The sequence below is a fragment of the Lampetra fluviatilis genome, chromosome 13, assembly GCF_964198595.1.
Source record: "Lampetra fluviatilis chromosome 13, kcLamFluv1.1, whole genome shotgun sequence".
Lineage (NCBI taxonomy): Eukaryota > Metazoa > Chordata > Hyperoartia > Petromyzontiformes > Petromyzontidae > Lampetra > Lampetra fluviatilis.
The window spans coordinates 3,023,145-3,050,281 of NC_136287.1; the positions used below are offsets into that span (position 1 = coordinate 3,023,145).

The 27,137-nt window shown below is 50.7% G+C and overlaps 1 protein-coding gene across 5 annotated transcripts in view; it reads right to left on the bottom strand.

Moving 5' to 3' along the window:
- The window catches only part of LOC144935421 (histone-lysine N-methyltransferase ASH1L-like), a 106,879-nt gene that overhangs the window by 21,711 nt on the left and 58,031 nt on the right, over positions 1-27,137 (bottom strand). For 4 of the 5 annotated variants that reach the window (XM_078862035.1, XM_078862036.1, XM_078862034.1 and 1 more), the window contains exons 6-15: positions 21,326-21,411; positions 19,628-19,701; positions 15,926-15,971; positions 14,799-14,907; positions 13,910-14,116; positions 13,108-13,299; positions 11,606-11,714; positions 10,056-10,187; positions 8,625-8,722; positions 6,663-6,799 (exon numbers count right to left, since the gene is read on the bottom strand). In XM_078862035.1, the coding sequence (XP_078718161.1) occupies positions 6,663-6,799; positions 8,625-8,722; positions 10,056-10,187; positions 11,606-11,714; positions 13,108-13,299; positions 13,910-14,116; positions 14,799-14,907; positions 15,926-15,971; positions 19,628-19,701; positions 21,326-21,411 (1,190 nt within the window). The remainder of the gene's footprint in view (positions 1-6,662; positions 6,800-8,624; positions 8,723-10,055; positions 10,188-11,605; positions 11,715-13,107; positions 13,300-13,909; positions 14,117-14,798; positions 14,908-15,925; positions 15,972-19,627; positions 19,702-21,325; positions 21,412-27,137) is intronic. The other variant, XM_078862037.1, reaches the window with a different exon arrangement.

Genomic DNA, 27,137 nt, shown 5'->3' on the forward strand with positions numbered 1-27,137 from the left:
GATGATGAAACGCTCTCCCCCGAGGACAGCGGGACCACGAGGGGAGTGCAGGCCATGTCACCTGCCCCAGATAAAAATCGGCTCCCCTTATTGTCACGACAACAACAAAAGGCACGACATCTCGACGTGGCACCATGCTGGCCCCGTCTTGTTTAATGTCACCCTCGATGCCGCACATTTGTATACGTTTATTTTCTTTCCTCTGATTCCTCCCCTTCTTCTCGTCCATTTCATTCTTGCAATTACTGTGACGCGCGTGCGCTATTCTCACACGTCAGCACTCTTTCGAAAAAAGTAGAGAAAACATCGTCGTCCATCAAGCAAAGTACCATCGCCATTCATCACCTCATGTTAGAGAACGGCCTCTGGAAGATGACATCGCAGAACTAATTCCGAGGAGGGCAAGTTACCGGGCCATGATGACCCCTTGACCTTGACTTTTGAAGTCAATTACTTCCTATCCATAATAGGGGTGGGTAGCAGATTTTCACATGACCTGCTGAAGGTGTCCATTGCATAGCAATAAAACTGTTTAGTTCTCAAAGCTGGAATATTGAAACTCTAGTGAAAACTGAATGCGCATGAAGGTTATTTTGTGCGTGTGTGTGTGTAGTCATTGGTGATTGTGCTTAGAACCTGATTTTATGCATGGGCAGTTAAAACCTGGAATTTAACCCACAATCTCAGTAATGATCAGGTCAGTATTTCCCCTCTCTATGAGCCACGTGAGCCACTCGGCGACACTGTGACACGCATTCTTTTGTGACCCCCACTGGTGACAAGCCAAGCCTGGCAAATGTGTTCCCCCTTCACAAAGTCTCTTTGTACTGTCACGCTCCTCTCTCGGCAAGGTATATTTTAAGCCCGGTGCAAAAGCGTATGCCGTTTTTCACTCGGCTCTCCGCGTCCTGGACCGCATTCTTCAAGTCGTGTTTTTTTAGCTGCCGTAGTTTTTTTTTGGGTGGGCCCAAGCAGATCGGCGCGCACTTTGACATTTCCCGTGCGTGCATGCGAAGGAGCGGTGGCACAGTGGTTAGCGCGCTGCGCCACGAACACCGGCGACCCGAGTCAGATTCCCGCTCAGGGCCCAACACCAGTGACGATTATCCGAAGCGGTCCTGGACCACCCCTAGATTGACTCAGCCATAAATGAGTACCTGGTGTGATATATAAACATCAGCGCTAGGGAGACGAGTACAGCTGGGCGTGGTGCTGGCCACTCATTTTTTTGTGTTCCGTGTAGGCCCTCAGGTGCTCGCAAACAACACTTGCCCTAACAGTATCTCAGACTATATGGGGGATATTTGCCATTGTATTCCAGCATGTGCACACATTTTCTTTGGGATGAACAAAATACAACGCAGAGTGGGAGAGATACACAACTGGGAAGGCAAATGTATCCAAGAATGAAAATTCCAATGATAATAAATCTGCCCTCGATTTTTATGCAACGAGCATGTGGCCAAAACATACAAAGGGCTGAAATTTATATCTGTAAGAAAAAGAAAAATGAAGTAACTGCCCGCACAATGCACGCAACAATAAATAACATGAACGCAAAGTTGCACGGGTATTGGACGCATTTCAAGCCGGTGGCTTTAACAGGGATCCGTTGGGAGGAATGAGGGGAGGTGCTCACTTGCTGGATCGGCCTTCTCAGCTTGTCTGGTTTCCTGACCCCTGGCAGACAGCGATGGTAAAGGATGTGCTCGTCTGTGGTGCGTGAACTCCTCAAGTGAACGTTGCCCCAGGAGGTGTTAAGAGAGACGTTCATCCCTGTCACTCGACACTCTGTGGGCAGCTAAGAGCCATCAATGAGCCTCAGCAGTTTAATACAACCTCTGTCCTGTCTGTTGCCGATCACGGGGCATTGATGCTCACCGTTTACATCAACCACCCTAATACAGGGGCTCGCTAACAGCACTTGCCCCAACAGTCTGTTAAGGCTATATGGGTGGGGGGGGGTTATTTTTTTCTGTATACAGGGTGTCCATGAAATCCTTATCTATTTAATTGAATCCAAGTAATTTAGGGACAAATTATGCAATTATATAATCAGAGGTATATGTATTAATAGCACTTAAGCATTGGATTTTACATGAGCACCATCAATATCTCTGCACAGCACAAATCTGTCAGCTGCATTGCGGAACACATTTTGCAGCATTTGTGGAGTTATTTTTACAACTGCCGCCCCTATACGATCTCGTAAATCTTGCAGATCTGTAAGTCTCGTTTGATACACCTCTGACTTGATGAGGCCCCATGCGAAGAAATCCCAAGGCGTTAAATCCGTAGATGGAGCCGTCCACGGCCTGTTGCCGCTGCGTCCAATCCAGCGATTTGTAAAACGTTCGTTAAGGTGCCCCCGAATGATGTTTGCGTAATGACAAGGAGCCCCGTCTTATTGCAAGTCTTACTACCATCACGCGTTCTTGTACATTCCTATTCATAGGGTTCTGCAAAGAAATACACAAAGGTACCATTAGTTCAATAAAATAGATCGGGACTTCATGGACACCCTGTGTTTGGGAGACTCCGAAACCTCGCCAGGCTTGCGAGATGGCCAGAAGAGTAGTAAGGACAGCAAGTGGGTGCTTGAATCTATTTCCTTATGCACGCGCAAAACACTCCTTAAAACGCGACTGAGCGAACATCCCAATGACATGACCCTCGCCGGCGCTTGAAAATTGGCAAGGTTTCTCTGGACGAATAAATTACATTCCCATTACGTCTGCATCGATATGCCGAGAAAAGCAATATCCGTGTGAAAATGCCACTAAATTGGAACAGCCACACGTCTCACAAAAAAACACTTTTCAAAGCAGGTGTTTTTTTATGAACATAACAAAGTTATCCTCCTGAAGGCTGCGAGCGAGGGAAGGAGGTTAATTTTTAAGCCAAGACCGGCCCTGGCCACAACAGTCGCGGCGCGGGAAAGTGATGGATGACAGACGACAGGATCTGGCGGTGTAAACTTCTCTCCTTTTGACCTGGGCAGTAGCAGTATTTATGACGCATCCAAGCCGGGGACACATTAGCAGGCTGACACTAAATCCTTTAAAGGGGGCCTAGCTGTGGCCTCCGTGACCTGCAAACGGTAGGTTAAGCGCTCCCCGCAAGTTGGACGACGTGGCTTTACATCCGAGATTAACTCGAACAAAAGTTAAGGGCAGAAGCCCCACAGAAAAGCCGGACGGGTCTCAAAGGTCCTTCCTTTGCGAGGCCACGTATTTAGTTGGCATCTATCACAGCGTCGTGCAATCGAACAAAGGTGAGAAGTATCCCCTTGTTCCCCGCGGGGAGCGCTCCACGGATGACGTGCACGGTGGCGGCCGCGACACGGTCAATATTGGCCGAGTCAAAACAGTCGTTTGTCAAAGCGGTGTGAGAGGTGACGGCTCAAGCTGCCGCTATCGTGGCGACGCGGGGGGTGCCGCTGGTGGAGTGTGCGCTTGTCGGCTCGCGCCATTCGTCATTTCCCGCCATTAATGGGACGGCACGCTCGCATCGCGCGAGTTCCCCCGTCGCGTGCGCGTTTCCCCGTCGCGTGCGCGTTCCCCCGTCGCGTGCGCGTTCCCCCGTCGCGTGCGCGTTCCCCCGTCGCGTGCGCGTTCCCCCGTCGCGTGCGCGTTCCCCCGTCGCGTGCGCGTTTCCCCGTCGCGTGCGCGTTCCCCCGTCGCGTGCGCGTTTCCCCGTCGCGTGCGCGTTCCCCCGTCGCGTGCGCGTTCCCCCGTCGCGTGCGCGTTTCCCCGTCGCGTGCGCGTTCCCCCGTCGCGTGCACGTTCCCCCGTCGCGTGCGCGTTCCCCCGTCGCGTGCGCGTTCTCCCGTCGCGTACGGCAAAAGTTGTCCCTGTTCTGCTGTTGCCTTGACCAAGCTTGGCAATTGGTGCATTTATGCAATTTGAACGTCTATATTTGATCACTTTAACGTATTTCTTTTTAGTGATTTGCTTGCCTTTTCTATACTTTGCACTCCTATCGGTTTTTTGTACCGTTTGTTGTTGCAACTTTCTGACCTGCCACTAATGAATATCTGTGAAAAAGTGCTTCATAGCTCATCGGATTTCTCCAGGATAAATAAAGATCCTGATTCTGTTCCGTGCCAAAAAATCCAAGTGGTGGAAAAGCGATGGTGGTTAATATCGATTGCAAAACAACAAATGCAACTTTGAGAATGTTTACCTGAAGGAGAAAATAGATACGAAACTTTAAAAGACGAAGAAATAATCGTTTGTTTATTTCTTCGGCTGTGGTGGTGTACAGGAACAAACCAAAGGACGATAACTCATCACTTTGTCTATAACTTACGACAGAAAACAACATATAGTAGGCTGACATTTCAGGCAAACGCCCTTCTTCAGAGCACAAAGAGAAAGGGCAGACAGAGTGAGTGACTTGTTAGTTGGATTACTGGGAGCAACTGTAGAGATTTGTTTTGTTTAAATAAGACATGAACAGTTTTCCATGAGCAGCCATTGATACATTTATCATTTTAACATTTTAAATCAGCCTACGACTCAATATTACGAGAGGAGAAAAGAATAGCATGTGCATTCAAAAGTGTTCACATGTAAATTTCACATTTCCAATTGCTTCCCGCAGTGAACTTCACGTCAGGGATCGGTAAAGCATCTGGAAAGATGGCGAGTTAAGGCCCAGTGCAAAGCACGATATATATATAAAATGGTAATGAAAATAATTCCCTTCATTTACCCAGGAGAATCTCGCTGACCGTCAAAACGGTTTTTTTCAAGAGCGACCTACTGCATTCGCAGTTTTAGCCGAGAAGATTTATGCGAGTTTGGGATGAGACTGGGAGAAGCCAGAGAAACCCAACACAAACGAGGGGATAACATTGAAATCTCGCCACTGCTGTACTGCCATATCCTTGTCAATTCGTAACCTAAGCCTACAACACCGAGTACTCGGGGTAATTTGGTCTCAGGAAAAGTGGCATGCTTTCCGGAATCAGAATCTTTATTTATACCGTAGGAATCTGATGAGCGATCAAGCTCTTTTTTCAGAGTGGTTACCCGAGCTCAGGCCGTGGGGGGGGGGGGGTAGGCAATGAGACCCGTCGGCTGTCCTTGGCACACGACCCACAAACCTCTACCCCCGCGCTCGTGAAGCCGATCGCGCTCCGCTGACCGAGACGCCACCCCCATTGCTCGCCGGAGTTTTGGTAACGACCATCCGGCGACGTCGCTCGGCGCGATCATAGGGTGGCGGGGTGGGGGGGCGGGCGGCCATGCGGTGCGTTATCGCAACCACCATCGAGTCGTCGTTGAGGCTTGCGATTCCGGTCCCCCAGACCATCGCGCGCCGCGTGCCTGCATGGCGTGCGCGAGGGCAAGCGAGTGTGTGGGTGCGCGCGCACGTCCGTGTGAAGCGTTATTACGCTACCTCCCGCTGCAGCGTTGGGAATTTAAATGGACGTGTTTGTTCCAGTTTATCTAAAATACAACAGCTGTAACCGATTAAACCTCCCAATACTTTTTTTACAGCAAACAATTCCGTCGTGCCTGTACGACACGATCAGACTTCAGTAAAGCACTTCGGGCAAATGTAATTTAAGCGAATTTACATTTTAATGGGTTTCATGCAATATTCTTGAACCAGGATGACCCTAACATGGCTCATAAGGGCTAAATTATTAAAGGGCATCGTGCTTCCGGAGAAAGGTCTCGGGAAGTGCAAAGGCAGGGCAACCGCGTGTTGTGTTTTTATGTTAATTCGCCCGCGTGGCTCCTCGCGATTGATTGTCAGGAGGCACTGGCGGCGTCTGCAATGCAAGTGCAACTTGAAACGCGCCGTGTTGCATTATCAATAGCCGCTGGAACGCCGTGAGACCCGAAATTGAATAACAGATAAGTTTTATCCCGGCCGGGTGGCTCCGTGGCTGGAGTGTGCGTCACGTACGCGCTCGGAAGGTCACGTGTTGAAATCCTCGCGGGAAGAAGACTCTACGGTTGAAATGCGACTTAAAAAAACAAATTATTTGTATATTATTATTATATTTGTGAGGAGGCCAACAGTGGTCATCCTATGAATGTATTTAGAACTTCTTGCCCACCCTACGTAGCCAACCGTGCTCAACACAGAAAGCAGTTCTCTACGGAGAAGCTTGACCCCAGCAAAGGAATGTGGAATCGCAGCAATGGCTGAGCGTCATCATTCACGACGGAGATGTTTCCACTGAGGGGCTGCATGAGGGGGAGATGCAGTGAGTTGGGGGCCTGCAGCGACTCACTGATACGCACTTCGAATCCCTGCGCATGGCAATCGATTAACTCACGATTTGTGCAAATGACACACGAATGGTTAATCACAAAGTTGAACTTAGGCTATAGCTTCGAACAAAACTGGACAATGAGGAAAAAGTGACACACGCTATAAAGGAGTTGGTACAAATGCGACAAAAAAAGAAAACCGTTACGTCGAAGGAATACCCAAAATCGTGAAGATTCATCAAACTGCTGGGGGGGTAGGGGTGGGGTGAAGCGTAGTGCACACGGTGAGCTTTCCGGCTGTGCATGGGTGCAGTGGGTGTGAGAGACGTGGGTGGGTGTAGTGGGTGTGAGAGACGTGGGTGGAGCAAGGCGGTGTGAGTGAAGTGGGTGGGTGGAGCAAGGCGGTGTGGGTGAGTGGTCTGCCCTGACCTGTGGCTGCCGGGACGACAATGCATGTCTTGCCGGAGAGAGCAGTCGCCCGTTTCCTGTTCACCGCCGCCTCCCGCTGCCGCCGCGTTCTCCACCAGCTCCGCAAAAGGAAGAGGCCGCGCTTCTGCACGAAGCTCCTGGCACAGCACCAGGGACAGAGACAAACTGCAACCACCACAGCCTTCACCGCTGCCACCAAAGACAAAGATCCCCCGTATAGCCTTCACAGACTTTGTGGAAAGTGCTGTTAGCGAGCACCTACGGAAGCCGCCAAGGTAAATGAGGGGGTGACGACGTTTACACGCTGCACCAGGTACTCATTTTAGGCTGAGTCGACCTAGGGGAGGCCCAGGACCGGTTCAGATATTCGTCACTGGTGTTGGCCGTGAACGGTAATCGAACTCCGGTTGCCGGGTTCATAGCTCAGCGTGCTAAAAGGTACACTACCCCTCTCCACAACCACTATCACTGCCACCGCCAACACCGCCACAACTGCCACCACCACTGCCACCATCACCAGCGCAACCAATACCATCATCACCATCACCACCATCATCATCACCACCACCATCACTACGCTATCTCCGCTACCACCTCCATCGCTATCACTACAAATAATGCAGTGATCGCTGATAGAGCTCAGACCACCAACTCCCGACACCTGAGAACCTGGTTTCAATCATCAGTGGCTGATATCTGGATTTGAATGCTGGATCTCAGCAATTCCTGTTCATTGCTCCGACCTGGTGTTAGCCCCTGAAGCACCTGGCCACCTCACTGCTGGAGAGCAATAAGATCCTCATCCTGATCCACGCGACACGGGGAGGCCCTCATCTGGCAGTGGATCAACAAAAGGGCCGCCCGCACAAGTTTACGAACAGCGAAAAAGATAGGGGCCGAGTGAGGGCGTTCATCGGCACAATTATCATCACCTTCATTCATCCACCACCACCACCTTTGTCACCCTCATCTTCACTGGTGTCATTATCTCACTGCATATAGATGTATTTAACAGAGTTGCGTGCTTTTACAATCTCACGATAAGCCACTCAGAATGCGGACCTCAGTCAGGATGTAGATGTGCGTGAACTAGCGAACTCGTAAACTAGCGAGCGTTTATCTTCTTCAGCGTTTCTGGCGGGTTTATTTATTTAATACATTATGCCACGTATCGGCGTGAGCGCCAAGGACACAGCCCCTGGCGAGCGTGTGGGCTGCTTGTTTTTATATTTGAATTGAGCGTAATAACGTGATCCCACACGGGTTGGGAGGACGACTCCAGATTAGGCACGAAAAGGCTCGCCTGGTTTTCACTTCGACTTTGACAAATTATCTTAACTTTTTCCGCGGCGTTCGGCCGACAGCCAGAGACGATCTGGCTCTGCGGCTCGAGGCCACAGCGGCCACGGCAACTCTTTGTTTATTTTCTCGTTTCGTCTTGTTGGTCGCCCGACTAACAAAACCCTTTCCCTAGTGACACACTGGGGAATTTTGGCGCCTCGCATTCTTTGTTGTTGTTGGACTTGTAGGCCTCCCTTGGCTGACGGCCGGTCGAACGGATCTCGATCGTTGGGTGGCGACAGACGTTGCCGTTGAGGCAAATGGCGCGCGCGTGGCTCAAGGTCCCCCTCAGGTCGTAACGCGACGGACGCATTTAATTGCGAGGCAGACGTTCAAGGAGGTTGAACAAAGCAGGGCAAAGGAGGGAATGATGGGCGATCGTGACAGAAGGAGGGGCCCCCTTTGCCGGCTGGATGCTGTGCGCTCCAATAAAATTGACACGCAATACAATCCCATTACCGATCCCCGGAGGAATGTTACGGAGGGCGTTAATTAAACATGTGCCTGCCATTACACAAAGTGGTAAATTAAATTAGGGAGCTTGAATGACACACCAAGAGGCAGCGGTGAGTGGGCGTGTAACGACGTAGCATCAATGCATCGATCAGACTCGAGCCTTACTTCTCTTTGTCCGAGAGAGGCTTCGCTTGCATCGGCCAAAGATCGGCCACCTGGCTGGAGGCATCTTCGGATGCCTGCCTCTCGGGGCTTGATCGCAGCTGCCCCGGGCATGGATGGTGACAGAACAATTATTCAATTGTTAAACATTACGGAAAAAAAAATCCCCCCCCCCCCAAGTTTAATCTAATTGTGACATTGGCATTATGTACTGACATGTCAGAAATATCAGTTCGGAACTCAGAGTAGTGCATCGCACAATGCTATAGAATGATCAGTGGAAGGCGACATCACGGAACTAAAACAAAAATATTGGTAACCAAGCTGAGACCATAAATTCACTACACCTGATAACCCAGTTCAACCACAGGAGTCTAGAACAGGGTCTTAGCAGTGCCAGCTTGGTTGTATGACTCCAGAGACCCTCGGCTACCCACTTTAAACATAAATGTAAAAAAATGTACACACTTGTAGTGACACCAACCCACGTGGGTATTGCGCGAAGCTTTCAGTGCGACGCAATGCCCTCTCTGGTCTGGCTATATCTCTTTCAAAATCGTTCGTCAGTCAGTCATGCCAGGTGCTGGTCGCTTTACCGAAAAGATAAAGACGATAAAATCTCTTCGGTTTTTTTCCCCCACGCCCGATCTGCGGTCGCCTCAATTAGCGACGCACCTGCCGCGGGAGTGCCGCAGCGCGGACAAATCACGTGGCGGACAGCGCTCCTGGAGCACGGACCTGGCCATCGATCGCAAGGCTCACTTTCGAGAGGGATCTGACGAGACTATAGGGGGCAGCCCGATTGCACCCCGAGAGATTTCCTTTACAAAAAATAATACATAAACGTTCGCTTGTCCCCCCACAACAATCACATTTAAATTGTGTTGTCAAAGCCATGTTTTTGAGAGACACTCTCAGAGGGAGTAAAATGGCCCAGGAAGCTGTTATCGTGGAAATACTTCTGAAGTCACTTCATTACGATAATAATAATATATCATAGGCGACATTTTAGGCAATGTCTCTTCTTGTTAGCACATAAATAAAGAGGCCAACAAGAGATATGGAGTGGATAAGAAAAGTTGGAGACTGCACTTGTTTACACCATGGGGCCTGATGAGAATTAAGCCTTTTCTTTTTCTGATGACCATTTTTGGATAGGCACATGAATGGTTACCTCATAGTAACTACTGAGTTCCAGAAAAACCCTACAATAATAAAAAAAGTAAATGAAAGTGTATAAGCAAGGCATTAAATATCTTTCAGCAGCATTGGGTCAAACTCTGGAGTGGTTGTGACATGCAGTGTCTCACCAGCAGAGTCGGGCTTGCTCGAACCAATGCTGGTGCATTGCCACTTTAATACCAGGCGGGAGAGCTCAATGGAGACTATACATTTATATATTTATCGTAATTTTTTGGCCATGACTCCACCCACCAGCTTCTTGAGCCTGTGCTTGGCCTTGCGCTGGTGGGCCCTGCCGTGGCCCAGCCGCCCGGCCTGACATGCCCGCTGGCTCCTCCCGCCGATGACGTTGCGGCAGTTTGGGGAACCGCACAGGCAGGGCCGCTGTGGGGATAAACAACGGGGCCCGGCGCCATTACCGAATGTTATTTTTTTAAGCACAGTACTTGTTTAAAAAAAAAAATCTACATTCACATTTCCGACGCACGGTTCACTCCAATAATCACCACACCGGCCAGCGTTTCAGATTTGTGGAGAGTACTATCGCCGCCCGAAACCTTTGTACCCCCCCCCTGTATGCATTGCATGAGGAGTCAGCGTTAAGCGCGATGACATCATTACGGCATTACTCAGCCCTATGCATAGGGAAACGTCACTGCGTCTAAACCATATGCATGGCTTCAGGGACAATGACGTCATGCTCAAACGTTGGCTTTAAACATTAATCAATCGTGGAACCCATCTTCCGGAAGAATCTACCCATGGAACGCGAGTCACACTTCTGTTAGATTTCGGTTTGTATTCGACGTTGATTTTTGACATTTGAGGGCCAAAATGTTGTTACTTGAGGAAGGGCGGCAATCTTTCATACATATCCTTGGCAAGAGCTGCATTGTTGGTGTTGTGCGTGGTTTCCTTCAACACACCATGTGGGATCTACAGCGCATGATGGACAGCACCTTGTATGTTTTATATATATACACACACAGCTAACAGATAAGAACACAATTAATGAATCAATATTATATTCTTGGTTCTTTCGGCAAAGTCACGTAGAAGGGAAATAATAAAATAAAACAAATATATATTTTATCTTTGTATTTTTTTTATTATTTCCCTTCTACGTGATATAGTTTTATTTTTGTATTATTTTATTATTTCCCTTCTACGTGACTTTACTGAAAGAACCAAGAATATGAATCCCTGCAGTCACGAAAGCTTTAAATCAAAATTTGAATCCATATTAATTAAGTAGAATACATGCGTTGAATAATGCACATCAACAGCGATTATTTACGACGTGGATACGTTTACCGAGAGTTGTCGGGCCTGTAAGTTACAGAGATTAATACCGATATGAATATACGACTTCGAAATGTTGGCATCTTTAATTTAATCTCCCGTGGGGGGCGGGAGGGGGGGGTGATACAATTAGTTATCACTTTATGGGAAATAAACAACTGTTTGTTTATTTAGGGGTGAATTCTGGAGCCTGCTGCAGAAATGTGGATTTTTTTTTCCCACTGGTTCGAGGCTGCCAACACAAATGAGCACCACTCCATGAACGTGGAGACACTTTGCGCCTGTTCACATCTCGACAAAACGCTCATTTCTTTTCCTTATTTTTTTTTTGGCAACAACGGCAACAAAAAAATTTGGCGGGGCGTCTCCGCTACTCCAAAAAAATGCAGCAAATCGCCAAGCTGACTTATTCTTGGCCGTTCCAGTTTTGGCCCGACATGGGGCTTTGACGAACAAATATAAAAAATAAAACACGGGGGGGGTTCATTCGAATGCAGCACCTGGCTTTCTGCGGTAAAGGTGTGGAAGTTGTAGTCGTAGGTCAGCTCCGTGCTCATTGCAATGTCCTTGAGTGCGAAGAGCCCAATGCGATAGATTCCATTGACCGACCTGCAGCCGGCACCGTCCCGCATTCGCAACACCAGCCAGCCGTGCATTATTGCGCACGCCAATGAAGATAAATACAAAGATCCCCCGATAGCCTTCACAGCCTGTTGGGGAAAGTGCTGTTAGCAGGCACCTATGAAAGACCGCACGGCACACGAGGGGTCGGTTGGCCGGCACCACGCCGGCCACCTTTGTCCCCCCAGTGGCGATGTTTACACATCGCACCAGGCACCCATTTTGGGCTGAGTCGGCCTAGGGGAGGCCCAGAACCGGTTCAGATAATCGTCATTGGATATGGCCGTGAGTGGGAATTGATCCCGGGTCGCTTGGTGCACTACTGCCAATACACGCCCACACACACACATAAAGGCAAAGGCCTTTAGACTGTTGGGGCAAGTGCAGTTATTGACCACGCATTTAGGCCAGCACGGCACACAAGTGGAGTGGTGTGGCCAGCACCACTCCCGGCCACCTCTTTCTGATGTTCACGCACGGCGCCAAGAACTCATTTAAGGCTGAGTCGACCGATAGGAAGCCCAGCACAAGTTCAGGATGACTCGGTGTGCGAGAGGGAGGTCCAGGCAGCACCCGGCCACCTTTGTCTCCCCCAGCGCTGACATGTACACACTGTGCACCTTAACGTGCATAAGTGTGGCCCGAGTCGTGTCCACGGGGGGGATGGGGGTGGGGGGGCGTGAGTCATTTCAATCAATCAGTCAATTAAGTTGTTAATTTACAGCCGTCGGCAGCCTGCGGTACCATCACTTCATCACACGGCACGGATTACCAACACCAATCGGCAGAAACGAACCGCGGGGTCATACAGAGGTGACGGCAGATGGAGAGCCACCACATTGTGGAGCCCCAACAGTGGCAGTGTCATCGAGAAAGACGGGTCAATGCCATAAAAATGTGGAATTTCTGCCAAAGGCTCAGGACCACCATGGGGGATGAGCCAGTTGATTTGAGCATGGGTTTGCTGCCTTATTTTGACTTTGCAAAGAACACTGGCGACGTTATGATTCTATGCACACGTATGCGTTCATAATCGCACAGAAGACAAATATCCTCGATATGTACTTTAAAAGCTAGTGGGGTTAGCGAGCACCTATTAAGACTGGCAGGGAGCACGAGAGAATGGTGTGACCACCGCCCACACCTATCCACCTTTGCCTCCGTAGTGCTGATGTTTTACACACCTCACCAGGTACTCATCTAAGGGTGAGTCGACATCGGGGAGACTCAGCACCGGTTCAAATGTTTGCCACCGTTTTTGGTCGACAGCAGGGCTCGTAGCGCAGTGCGTTAACCATTGCGCCGCCGCTCCCCACACACACACACACGCTCACACGCTCGCGCTGACACACCGACACGCGCGCACACGTGGGACACGCACCACTTCTGCATCTCGCAGTTGGGCTGGCAGCTGTGGTTGATGAAGCGTGCCTCGTTGCCCATGCGGTAGCTGTCGATGACGACGCCGCTGTCGAGCTGCACGCAGTACATGCCGGCCTGCTCGCCGCGCTGCGCCAACATGCGGCTCCTGGGTGCGAAAAACATGAAGACAAACGTCACCCCCCCGTGTAGCCTTTAACAGACTGTTGGGGCAAGTGCTGTTAGCGAATAGCACCTAAGCAGGCCGGCATGGCACACGAGGGGGTGGGTGGCCAGGACCATGCCCGGTCGCCTTTGTCTCTCCCAGTGCTGATGTTTCACACACCGCAGCAGGTATTCATTTAAGGCTGAGTCAACCTCGGAGAAGCCCAGGCACGATTCAAATATTCGCCACTGTTATTGTTCGTGGGCGGGAATTCAACTCCGGTTGTACCGCTGTGTGCTACCCACTGCACTACCGCTCCCTGGGTTCAGACTCAGACACACATGTGCACACGAGACAAATATTACCGATGTAGCCTATATAGGCATGAGGGGGTTGTGTGGTCGTCACCACGCCGACCTTTATCTCCCCAAGGCCTGACGATGTTTACACACCGCAACAGGTCACTCATAATAGGGCCTCGTGTGACCTAGGGAAGGTCCTGGACGAGGTCCACATTTTTAACACCGAAGTTGGCCGCAGCTAGGAATCCAACTCGGGCCGCCGGGGTTCGTAACCCAGGGCGCGAGTCTCTGCGCTAAACACCGCGCTGCGTGTCCCAGCTAAAACGTGTGACGGGTGTGCGCGCGGCGGCCCTCACCGAAAATTGGCCTCGCTAAGCACCTCGCCCAGGTACTCGATGATGAGGTCGTTGGCCTGGAAGTGGTGCGTGGTGCGCACGCCCCAGCCGCGATCCGTCGTGCGGAACCGCTCCAGGCCGGCCGAGCGCTCCTGCCGCTGGAATCGCCGGTTCGTGCAGAGCTCCCCGCACGGGCAGCTCGACTGTACGCACTCTGCGTACACCAGCCTGGATGGAGGAGGGGGGGGAGACGGGTGGGGGCAGGGTTGGGGAGGGGGGGAGGCAATGTGTGGATGGGACCGGGGACGTTGTGTGACGTGGCAAGAGCAGGAGAGTGGCCAGATGGCAGCAGAGGGTAGAGTCAGGGACTATAGTCGTGATCGGACAACATCATGATTGACGTCACCATCGTTGTCGTCGTCAGTGCTGTCATCATTATCATCATTGTTGCCGTTGTTTGTTGACAATTAGGAAAGAGCACAGTTGTCAGCGACCCAAACAAAAGAGCGCAAGTAATTTAAAGTATATTGGACTCACTCATTTTATTTGCATTGTTGCCACAAACGGTGACTTGGGGAGGCGAACTGTTCTGCCAAAGTGAGCTGCTCTGAGTGAAAAAGACCAAAGTCAACTCTTCAACAGCCATCCCCTTGGGTTTGTTTTATTTGGGTCTTAATTTTTTTCGATGTGATCTTTACACTGGTCACCTGAGCATAGTTAAGGTCAACGAAACAACAGTGTCGAGTTTACACCAAACGCAGAAGCTGCGAGGCCCGTTTGGGATCGATTTCCAAAGCCAATGACGCGCGGAGCGTGCTGCTTGCATGCGGCGTAAATCCGACTGGTCTCCAGCCAACGTGTGTTCTTCTCACAACAGCTGTCAAAGGCGAATTCGTGCTCAGCACCGCACCTGTTAAGGCAGCCCTCCGTGCATGCCGAATCTTCCGTCTCCTCGGGCCTCTTACAGCTGCAGGAGACCGGTTCGCACCCCGACAAAGGCTTCATGTCCACAAACACATCTGCCACGGGAAACGCCACACGGAGAACATCGATCCCCGCAAACCACGATGGGGATATCCAACCGCAATGGTTCTGTGTTCAAAGCTGTCTGATTCCGGAATATAACGAGCACGCTTCACAGAGAACTGAGATTTATTCGGCTGCATTGGCCTGGAGCCACTTGTGCTGACCAAACTGCCCCTTATCTTGTAGATACGCAACTTCGGATTTGTGCATTGTACTCCGGGATGAGTTTGAAGTTTTGTTAATAAGCAAAAAAACCCTTTAAATTGACTTTCATGCACACCACAGTGAAGCACTGCAATGACAGCACCGCAAGCTCGACTGCCGTACGGTTTACTGCAGCGTCACCGAAATCTTGTGTGGGACGGTCCGCGATAGAGCCATTTAACAATTTCGCCCAGGCTGCGTTGATGTGACTTAGATTCCATTCTGCCAGAGGAGAGGCAGGCGAGTGATTGGGAGCACACGCGCGTGTACCTTTCAGCACTGGGAAAAATCTTCCATCAAAGTAAAGTGCCCGATGTAAATAGATTCAATTACCAGATTAAACTGTGTGCCCGAACGGCAAAGCATTTCGAGCGTACAAACAAAAAGAAAAAAACTACCTCAATACAACTTTCCACAATGGAAAATGAAAAAAAACACAGAAAATAAATTCCCAGTTTGGTACCGGTCAGACTTTGGGGGTTAATTAAAATCGCACTGAAATGTTATGGCATTGCATCAGTTGAGATTGTTTGGCCCCATTTTCAATTTAAACTGCAATTACTTTCGGAAACAATTCACGATTGCCCAAAATAACAGTTGCTTTTCAAAATGTAATGTCACGTCACTAATTGCTTTTTCGCGTTTAGTCTAAGAACACGCCAATGCCCCCCCCCACCACCACCACCCTCTCCATCCCATAAACTCCCCCTACCCCCACCGCCGTTCCCCGAAGGCTGTGACAGCCAAACAATCCACCCGTCACTCCTCGGGCGCGCCGTGCGTAGGACCGGGCCCTGCTCCACTCACTCGATCGGATTTTCTTGTAGAGCGGCACGTCGGGCTTTTTCAGCAGCTGCAAATTAAAGACAACAAAGGAAGATACAGAGATCGCCCCTCGTAGCCTTCACAGCCTGTTGGGGCAAGTGCTGTCAGTATGCATCTATGAAGGACCGCACGGCACACGAGGGTTTGGTTGGCCAGCACCACGCCCGGCCGCCTTTGTCTCCAGAGTGGCGATGTTTACACACCGCACCAGATACTCATTTGAGGCTAAGTCGACCTAGGGGAGGCCCAGGACCGGTTCAGATAATCGTCACTGGTGTTGGTGGCGGTGAGCGGGAATCAAACTCGGGTGACTATTAGTAATAGGCTCGTAGCGATTCAGCTCCCCCAGTGAATGCTTTTGATGAGTTGTCACAATTCCATACTTGCAGTTAAGTCACGTCTAAAGATAAAATAATAAATTAAATTAAATAATACAATTAATTTATTATTTTATCTTTAGACGTGACTTAACCGAAAGAAACAAATAATAATTCCTGCAGTCACGAAAGTTCTAAAAAAAAAAAAAATTAAGATCCATACTTGCAATTTGTTAATATTTTCTCCTTTTTTTTTATCAAATTTTCACCGTATTTTTATGACTGTTTCTCAGTTTTTAATAGCGCAATTAGCTTCAAATATCCGCGTATCATTTATTTTAAATTGTAATAATCAATTCGTACAGACACGATTCGTCGCGTGGATCGTGAGCGTAGGGATTGATCTTAAGCGACGAATGGAGTTTTTTGCTGTTGTTACATTCAAATCTGCCGCTGTTAAATCAACACGCCTGAATTCATGCGATTTCAGTTTTGAACAGACGCTGAATAAATGCATTCTCCATACTACAAAACATCGGCGAATCAGTTTGACAAATAGTATTGGGCGGAGACGAGCAAACTGAACAACACGGGGTGGAGTGGTGGCACAGTGGTTAGCGCACCTCGCGACTGAACCTGGTGACACGAGTTCGATTCACTTTCGCGATGGGCGACGTGCAAGCCGGTCCTGGGCCCCCTCTTTCTTCAACAACTTGCAATTAACCAGCATGGCGAAGTATGGTCAAACAAACCCCATGACCCAACATAACATAGGGTAGAACCTCCACCCAGTGGTGTATTGATAAAGGGCTGTAACTTATTATACACTTGTATCATTACTCTACAGTGGAACATATATACTGTGTGCATATATTACATTGCATTCTACATTATGAACTGTATTGCCTCTTCAATTTATTTTTCCCAGCCGCCACAGCCCACCTTCATCGTCTCCCGTCTCATTCCATCAAACTCTACCAAAACACGCCGGCCGGCAGAGCCTCACGGATGTCTCGTGGCCGAGGTTGCCGTGGCAAGTCCCGCTACATTCAAGTGAAACCAGAACCTCTTTAAAAAAAAAATCCAACAAAATCATTCGGCTGGTCCGACCGCCATGAGACGCCATAAAACCGGGCGCCATTACGGCCGATGCTGAGCATTACAGGGCAATTAAGAGGGTGTAATGATTCTCGTGGTGGCAAGACAGAGCCTCGCTCAGCTTGCACCTGCTCGGGCTTAGCGGGAACCGTAAGGTCATCGTCGTTACGGACGATGTTAGCGCGCGCGCGCGATCTCAAGGATCTCATCCCGCTTGGCGCGAGGGCGCACGTGCGCGTTTGAGATTTACGTCCAAAAAAACAGCCGAGTCAGCGGGCGTTCCCGACGACGCGACACCGCGCGTTGCCACGTCGTCGGATGATCAAGCGCTCGTCAATCATGGGCAGGCGCAGAGCGTGGTGCGTTTTAAACACATATGCATGAAAGGCAAACGTGCAGCACTGCTGGAGGAAGGCCCTCACCAGCGGGAGCAAGACCAACTCTTTCACGCTGACTGGCCAGGCGTCTTGCAAGGTGGGGGATACCCACACTTTATCCCACCACACGCTGCCTGCCAATTTACTAAGCTGTGCTGTACCCATTTATACTGCCGGTTGAACCAAGGCGTGGGGGGGGGGGTATTCATGAACTTACTCACTTTCAACTGGATTACAAGTCCAATGTGCTAACCATGACATCACATAGCACACACATACACATATATATCCAAAAGCTATGACCGTATGCTCCGTATTATAACACGCACTTTCCCCCCTGCGTTTTAAAGCAAAGTTTTAGGAGTGCATCTTGCAATGCGGTAGGCGTGTGTCTGTGTGCGCGCGTGTGCGTGTTTGTGACACCAGATCTTTGCAACTTTATTGACCCCAGGTACGCACGAGTTTTCCAGTGCACCTTACTCTCCGCAACATATTGTGATCCGGAGAGCACGGCAAATCATTTATTTGAACGCCGCTAAACAAGAACGTTTATTTCTGCGTACGTTGTTGCGATCAAAAACGCAACTCGCGGAGCATCGCACGGTGCGTGCGTAGCGTCACATGGACCTCTATGTACACTTACAACCAACACGGTTTCTCTGGCAAAGTAGGCAAGTTAGGGGGGGTGGGGGGGGTTTGCAGGGGTTTGGAACGACTTATAAAAAGAAGCGGCGTTGGTTCTGGAAAGCTTCACAGAAGGGCCGGGCTGCGCCGCCAGATGGAAAATGTGAATCACGCGAGAAACTGTCTGCGTCGTGCTGCCAAAAAAACAGCAGGCGAAACAAACGTCGTCTCTACAAGGGCACCGGCGCGGCGTGACGCGACCTCCGCGGAGCCGGCGCAGGGGTCACGCTCCGCAAAGAATTGTCCTGTGGAAATAACTCGTAATCCTAATCATAACATTTCTTTTAAACCGTCTGCCTTTAAATAATTAACCAGGTCACCTGGAATGACACCGCGGGCTAAACGGCCGAGCGATTTACGTTCCGCGCACTGAGCCCCGGCCAAAACATTAGGCGGGAGTTTATTTTTCAAAGCCTTGATATGTTTTTTTGTACGTACAATACACGTACAACGTGCAACCCATCATCAATCCACTGCTAGACGAAGGCCTGCCCATTGATGGCCGGTGTGGAATTGTTTAGAAGGAAACCCAAAAAGGCAGTTCAGATATCACTCACTACTTCTGATGTTGGCCTTGGCCAGGATGATGTTAGTGCGTTAACTGTTGCACCACGGCTCTACGTATCTTTATTTCGAGACAAAATCTTTCAAGCCTGATCCCCGTATTGGAGGATGTTAGCTTGTGTTAAAACTTTTTTGGCAAAAACATCCAGTACTGATTTCACCATCAATAAGTGGGGGAAAGTCTCCAAAGAGATGCGTTTCAGATATTTCGCAAATATGCGAGTCTGGAACAAAGTGTCAACCTACGGTGGCTTTGAGCCTATGGTGAAATTCCACATTCCTATGGCGCGGGCCAGTCTCTCCATGGAACAGTAACTCTTGACACTTTTAAGGACGCACACGTCAACATGTATTCAGGCTACTCAGTTTAACGGCCGAACACGCTGGACTTGCGGACAGCTAATTGTGTTCCATGCACGAAAATGCAAAACGCGTCTGCGTGTCACGTACGCGCGCTGACCTTCTTTCGCGCCGTACATAGGCAAGCGGAGCTGCGCACGAATCAAACGGCGTACGCATTTGGTGGCACGAGTGGTGAACGTGCGGGCGTGCTAAAGTGAACACATCGCCGCCACCCCACGTGCGCGTGGCACGCCGGTCCGCGTCTCGTCCTGCCGGGGGGGGGGGGGAGGGGGGTGCCTCACCTGATCGTGTTTCCACTGCCAATCGGTGTCGTAGGGGAGCTGGAAGTCGATGCGCTTCTGCCGAAGGTATTTCCCTGCAGGTGGCCGGGGCGACACGAGCACACGTGACGCGTTAAAACGTTGCGCTGGGTGCCCACTTATCGGCGCTCGGGCCCCCCAACAGTCTGCACGGTGAGAGGCGAGTCTTTGTCTCGCTGTAGACATTAAGTACGTTTATGTGTGCGCAGTGGCATCCCGTCCTTCCTGCTGCGAGGGGCAGCTGGGGGGGGGGCAAGCTACCTCTCCTCTAGCAATCAACGGGAGGGTGGGGGAGCAACGCTCACACCAATGAGCGGATTTCCGGGTGGTTAAACTACAGCAAGGTGGTTCGGTGAGGAGCACCGGCGGTTTTTTTCATGCTTATATACTTGGGGAATGGTGGTGCTGTGGTTCAACCAACGCACTATGAACCCAGTTACTTGGGTTCGATTCCTGGCCACAGCTCACATCAGTGGCATCAACCATTGTTATGGGGCACCTCTAGGCCAACTCTGCCCTAAATGAGTAGCTGGCGTGGTGTGTAAACATCAGCAGTGGAGAAATAAAAGGCGTCAGGGCCGAGTGCTGGCCACATACATTCACCTTGTGCATCGTGCTGGCCTTGATAGGTGCTCGCTAAGAGCACTTGCCCCGACATTCTGTAAAAGGCTATTTGGAAGATATTTATATATATATTTTTTTTATATATCTATGTGTGTGTAGGTCAACGTGTGTACGTATTGTAAGGGAGGAAACTTGAGCTGTCCTGCCTGTGCTAGGATATTGAGAGCACAGGGAAAGGTACATTTGACCTACAGCCTGTCACAACTCAATGATGCCTGATTACCACTCAAAGCACGTCGTCGAAATGATGTGAGGCTACGTTGTCAGCAGAGGGCATTGTTGAACTCTACTTCTACGCTCCCATATCTGTGTTGCACTGACCATGGTGGTGAAGTATGGTCAAATAAGCCAATGACGCACGGGCACACGGAGGCCCTCATCCAGCGGTGGATTGATCATGATCAAGCGGCCGTTCGTGCACAATCACTCAAGCGAGAGTGCGACGGAGCTTATCTTCGGCGGCGACCCCGCACACATGGTGGAGGAAATTCCACATTACTATGACGGGTCCCAAGTCAGCGCCGCAGGACAATAAATCATCCTAATCTCCACACAAAGCGGGTACGGTACTCGTAAGCAAAGCAATAACGAGCGCTCCGCCAACATAAACAAGTCCGTCCGTCCGTACAATGGGTGGTCGGGTGACACCACGGGAACATCGTGTGTGGGTGCGTGCGTGTGTGGGTGCACGTGGTACTCATTTTAGTAACCTCAGAGGGGCGATAGGCTGGGTCGACCCTGCCTGTCTGCCTGCCACCCCCCCTCGCCATCCATATCAAGATTTCATCTCGTCAACCTTCCGATAGCAAAAGCCGTCAGCAGCAGCGAACGCTAAGCGCGCTCTCCCACACTTGGGTCCGTGCGCAGACGTTCCCCCTCTCCCTCTCGCACGCACGCACGCACCGGGAATTCTGCGTTAAAATTAGACACGCGTGTAATGCTTCACGGAATGTGCGGAGGGTCTGAGGGTGAGGAAGGGCGGAGGGTAGTGAGGGGTAGTTGGGGTGCCGTGGGGGGGCGATGGAGGAGGTGGGTGGGGGGCGTTCGAAAACGTACCGACGTGGATGGGAGCCGGGAGGACACCATGGTCGTTGTCGCCGGCTGAGCAATCGGCCGCCCTGTAGCTGCCGGACTCGCTGGGCCTGCACGCACGGCAACAACAACAACAGCCACCGACGTTGACCACCAAGTTACGGTGGCGTCACCACGGCGCTTGTGCCAGGCTAAGTGCACTTTGAGGCTATCACGTGAAGTGTCGAAGGCTGGCTGGCAGGAGGCCATGGAACAGACCACCGGGTGCCATGGGTTGACTGACTCCAGGATGAATAAAGATGCTGATTCTGATTCTGACTGGCAGACATGCCAACTGAGCTTCCCATCGCACGTAGAGAGACACGTGTACAGGACACACACAGTATCTGTGATACACGTGGACATACGGACGGACGTACATATACACCCACATGCGCAGAACGTGTGGAGACAAAATACATTGTTCTTGTTTTCAGGCTGTTGAGGCAAATGCTGTTAGCGAGCACCTATGAGGCCTGGCATTGCACACGAGGAGGTGGGTGGCCAGCACCATGTCCTACCACCTTTGTCTCCCCCACAGCTGATGTTTATGACACGATGCACTGGGTACTCATTTAAGGCTGAGTCGATTTAGGGGAGTTGTAAGATCTTCTTGGTTCTTTCGGTAAAGTCACGTAGACTTTACCGAAAGAACCAAGAAGATGAATCCCTGCAGTCACGAAAGCTTTAAATCGAAATTTGAGTTGTAAGATGTTTTCTTGTTCATGTTTTTGTTTTCTGTTTGTTGCGGTTGCACCCGATTCAAGAGCCGAATGGCTCACAGGGCTATACCTAATAAATTAACTTGAACTTAAAGCAGGAGAAGCTGGGATATGCGTCACTGGTATTGAACTCGATTCGCCGGGTTTGATGTGCATTGCGCGACCCATTACGCAAGCGCTCCCAATTATATACACTACTCGTACGACAACAACAACAATCTGGCGGTGAGATCATCATGGTGCTTGTGCCAGGCTAGGTGCACTTTGAGGCTAAGTGAACTGTTGAAAGCTAGCTGGCAGGAGATCATGGAACAGACCCAGGTAACATGGGTTGATTCTACTCGGATGCACCAGCTGTGCTTCCTAAAGTGCCAACTTGCTGCTTTTTAGTCGTCCGGCGCTCCACTCGTTGTTGTGAGCATCGCTCATCCACCCCCTGCTGTTGCTGGAGGGTGACTGCTTGAAACTACCCAATCACGTCCTTCGTGAGCCTCTTTCACAGAGGCCGATCTTGACACAGGGAAGTCCAATCAGCTCCACATCCTCTCCTCTGCCCCATGTCATTCCCATTTATCCCCCTCTTTCCATCCAAACAGAAGCTACCTGGGCATGAGGTGGCTGGGCATGCGGTCTATATGACCCAACCAATGCAGCCTTGCCTGCCAGAGAAGCTCACTGATGGGACTGTGTCCAGATCTTTCAAGGATCTGTGTGCTCCTCACACAATCCAATCTGGTTAACCTGGGACAGATTGTAGACTGGCCAGCCTGAATGTTTCAAATTGATGCAGATGTTCCTTTAAAGGGCTCCAAGTTAGAGAAGGGAGGTCATAACTGTGGCGAGAAGACCCAGGAGCTTACCCACAAGCACACACACAAGAGACAAAGATCCCCCGTATAGCCTTACAGACTTTTGGGGAAAGTCCTGTTAGCGAGCACCTATGAAGGCCAGAATATGAGGGGGTTGGTGGCTAGCACCACGCCCGGCCGCCTTTGTCTCCCGAGTGGCAAAGTTTTTACATATCGCACAAAGTACTCATTTGAAGCTGAGTCGACCTAGGAGAGGCCCAGGACCGGTTCAGATAATCGTCACTGGTGTTGGCCGTGAGCGGGAATCGAACCCGGATCGCCGTGTTCATAGCGCAGCGCGCTAACCGCTACACTACCGCTCCCCAGCACCACACACACACACCACACTGAGTGCCTGTTAGGCAAAGAGCAGAGCAGACTTTCCATGACCCAAACAAAACATTTACATTAAACAGCTGTGACCTTTTGTTTTGCTGTTTCCTTAACCCCCGCATAAAATAATAAGAACCGCATTATTCTGACACACACACACACGCTTAAAATGTGTACATCAATAATATATGGGGGCCGCTGAAATTCACAATGGAGAGAACGGGACACGTTAGGAAACTGTTTAGAAGTTGAAACAGCTCGAGGGCCTTTCGTCGCTTGCCAACATTTGCGGGACGAACCCAACGCGCGGCCTCCACTCACTTCGCATCTGAGGTTGCGTCATGTAACTTGACAGCTTAACACGCACTCCGCGCACGCACGAACACGCACGAGCACGCACGCACACGCGCGACCGAGCCGGCGCTGCAACCACTTCACTAATTAAAGTTTAGATGGTACGGAGAGGCAAAAAAAAAACCCACGACATGTCAACCGGTTTGCCTTTGAACTTCCTCGGGTGTGCGTTTAAGCACGGGTGGGAAGAGGGGCTGGAGGAGCAAACAGGCTGGGGCATTAATTACAGGGTGCCATTCACGTGTCAAAACCAACACTACTTTCTTTTTAGGACTCGCTCACCCACGACCGGGGCACCCTCGGGGAAAAATAAGATGACAGCCATAACTGCTCTGCTGCCACCACCACCGCCTCCGCCACTGCCTCCGCCGCCACGGCCGCAATTTACGGCAATTACGGCGGCAGAGAGCGCTGGCGAAGGGAAGGGGGGGGGGCTTCTCCGACGTCGTGGGGGGCAAAGGGATGGGCACTGCTGGCACCGCCGCCGCCGTGGCCACCGCCGCGCTCTGCCGTGCCACTTTGACTCTCGCAGCAAGAGGTCAAATGTCTTTGAATCCAAAATCATGACTTCAAAAATTGCCTGTAGCTATGACTTTTTTTGTGGGTGTCGGGATGGGGAGGGGGGGCAAAACCCGCTGTGTTTGTGAATCGCCTTCCAAGCGTCATTGCGGTGGCCTTGCCGTGGTTTATTTGACCGCTGTTAAATAATACGAAGGCCTTTCCAACAGCTTTGAGCCTTTCCATTGACGCTTTGGTCTCCCATTCAATGGGACACCAAAATGACCTTTTCTCGTGCTTAATAATTCGTGCATGAGAGGGTACATTTTTGTCTTACTTTACAAACTACTACGGGGGTTCACCAGTGCCTGCCTAGGTGAATATCAGGGTCCTCAAGTTTGAGATATAATTTTGAGATATAACGAAAGTTCATATCTCTCTGGCCCAGGGTCTCCGCAGCCCCATCATCCTCCTGGGAGCTGGTAACATGAGCACCACCTTGTGAGGCTGCATCTCGTGATGAGAAGCCAATGGGGGGGGGGGGGGATTGTTCCATGGATTCGTTTCTCCCCCCCATCCCCACCCCCTCCCCCCGCCCACTTGAATGTGGAATTTCCACCCATGGCTCAGCATCGCGAATGGAGATGAGCACACCGACTGTTCATGAGAGCAGGTGTACACCGACTGTTTAGCTTGGACATTCTCTACATAATTAATGTTATATAAATAGTACATTTTGGGGAGGGTGCTGGCGGGAGGGCCGGTGGTGGAGTGCTGCTGGTGTTTGCACCCTTGCTATGAACCCGATGGCCTGAGTTGGAATCCTGCCCGTGGCGAGCGACAGTGGCGAGTGACCTCTGAACCCGTCCAGGCCCTTTCCTGTTCACCAACTCGCACTGACCCGCGCGGCGGGGGGGGCACGACCAAGCGACCCCCACGACTGAGACAGTGCGGAGAGGACTGCATTGGCAAGATGTCAATCGGCAGTGGATTGACCAATAGATTATTTATCTTTACCTTTAGCCTTTTGTAAAAAAAAAAAACTTAGTTTCATGTTGTGACATCTGGGGATTGATAAGCAAGAGTTTACGGAATAGTCTGCTTATATACAAACAGTGATTAACCCACCTAATCAAAAAACAACATAGATCACCTGTTTAACTGTACAAACTTTTGGGGCAAGTGCTGTTGGAGAGCACCTAATTCGGGCTGGCACGGTGCATGAGGGAGATGTTGCCAGTACCACACCACTTTTGTCTCCGCAGTGTTGATGTTTACAAACTGCACCAGTCACGAATATTAAGGCAGAGCCAGTGTAGAGGAGGCCCAGGGTAGGTTTAGGTCTCACCTGTCACTGGTGTTAGCCGTAACTGGGAATCAACTCAGGTGGCCAGGTGTTGAAGGGCAGTGTTTCTAACCACTGGACCAATCTTCCCACATTAACACGAGTATGCAGGCACATACAAAGCTCTCCCATATGGCCTTTAACAGGCTGTTTGTGCAAGTGCTGTTAGTGAGGACCAATTAAGGTTAGTACAGCACACGAGGGGGTGGGTGGCCAGCACCATGCCTGGTGGCCTTTGTATCCCTAATACTGATATTGACACACTGCATTTGAGGCTGAGTCGACCGAGGGCCTTACCTGGTAAAATAAAAAATAGTTTACAGTTTTAGTTTGTATAGAGGAGGCCCAGGACGCCACTGTTATTGGTTGTGAGCAGGAATTTAATTCGGTTGGCTGGCTTCGTAGCGCCGTGCGCTAACCACTATCTCGCTGCTCACATACGCAGGCACACACGCACACACATTTACTTGCAGGTAACACGCACAAAGACAAATTTCCCCCGTATAGCCGGCACAGACTGTTGGGGCAAGTGCTGTTAGCGAGCACCTACGAAAGCCGGCACGGCACACGAGGGAGTGCGTGGCCAGCACCACGCCCGGCCGCCTTTGTCTCCCCAGTGGCGATGTTTACACACCGCACCAGATACTCATTTGAGGCTGAGTCGACCTAGGGGAGGCCCAGGATTGGTTCAGGCAACTGTCACTGGTTGTTGCTGGCCGTGAGCGGGAATCGAACTCAGGACGCCAGCTTCGTAGCGCAGCGCACTAACCGCTCCACTACCGCTCCCCACTACGCACGCACACATACACAGGCACGCACCAAAAACGGCGGGATAGAAGAGGCTTCTCCCTCACGCTCCAACACCGCTGACAATTCAATTAGGGATCCCCGCTGTGGCATGTGGACTTGTAGGAGTGCCCCCCCCCCCATTCGCAATTGTGCTTTTCACAGAGCGGTCCCCGCTAAAGGAAATTCCTGCGGAGATGGCTTTCAAGAGGCCCGCATCAAAGAGTTGGGGCCCTTTGGCTTGGGGCCACTGGGCCCTCAGCGTCGTCGAGATAAGGTTTCCCAAACAAGGGTCTCATTTGGCTCCGAGCCGGGCGCTGAGCCAAGCCTGTCACTCACAATTCTCTTTTAGTTCTCGCTCGCTCTCTCGTGCTCCCGCTGCTCTCTTGCTCTCTCTCTTGCCATCATTTTCTACAATTTTAATAATATACTCTAAGGTTTGTTTACCGGGGTTCTGGCTGGAAGGCTTAAACAATTAACCGTGAGGAATGTATTTTTTCTTCACCACCGCAGAGATCGTTGTATGGGCTCCGAGAACGGGTACGGGATGTTTTTTTCACTTCACGCGTGCCTCACACTGTCTGACGGTGGCCTAATCGTGAACGCGCGCTCGGGTTTCTTTTTTTTGCCGAGAGGCAATGACCTTATTCGAGCTATTCGGAAGTCGCTCAAGCGATTGTGTTGCCTACACGAGGAACACAGTGGCAATTTACCGTGACAAGATCCTCCAAAGTTTTCGCAAAGCTTCGGCACCTGCCAAACTCTGATAAAAGTCACGGCAGCCCAAAGCGCGCATCGTTTCCACGAGTAGAGACGCGTGCGGTGAGCTCACGTGGTCCGCACCCCCTCCTTGTCACTCGATTAATTGTTGAGATTCGTGGAAGTGATTTTTATTCAGGAATAAATGTTTT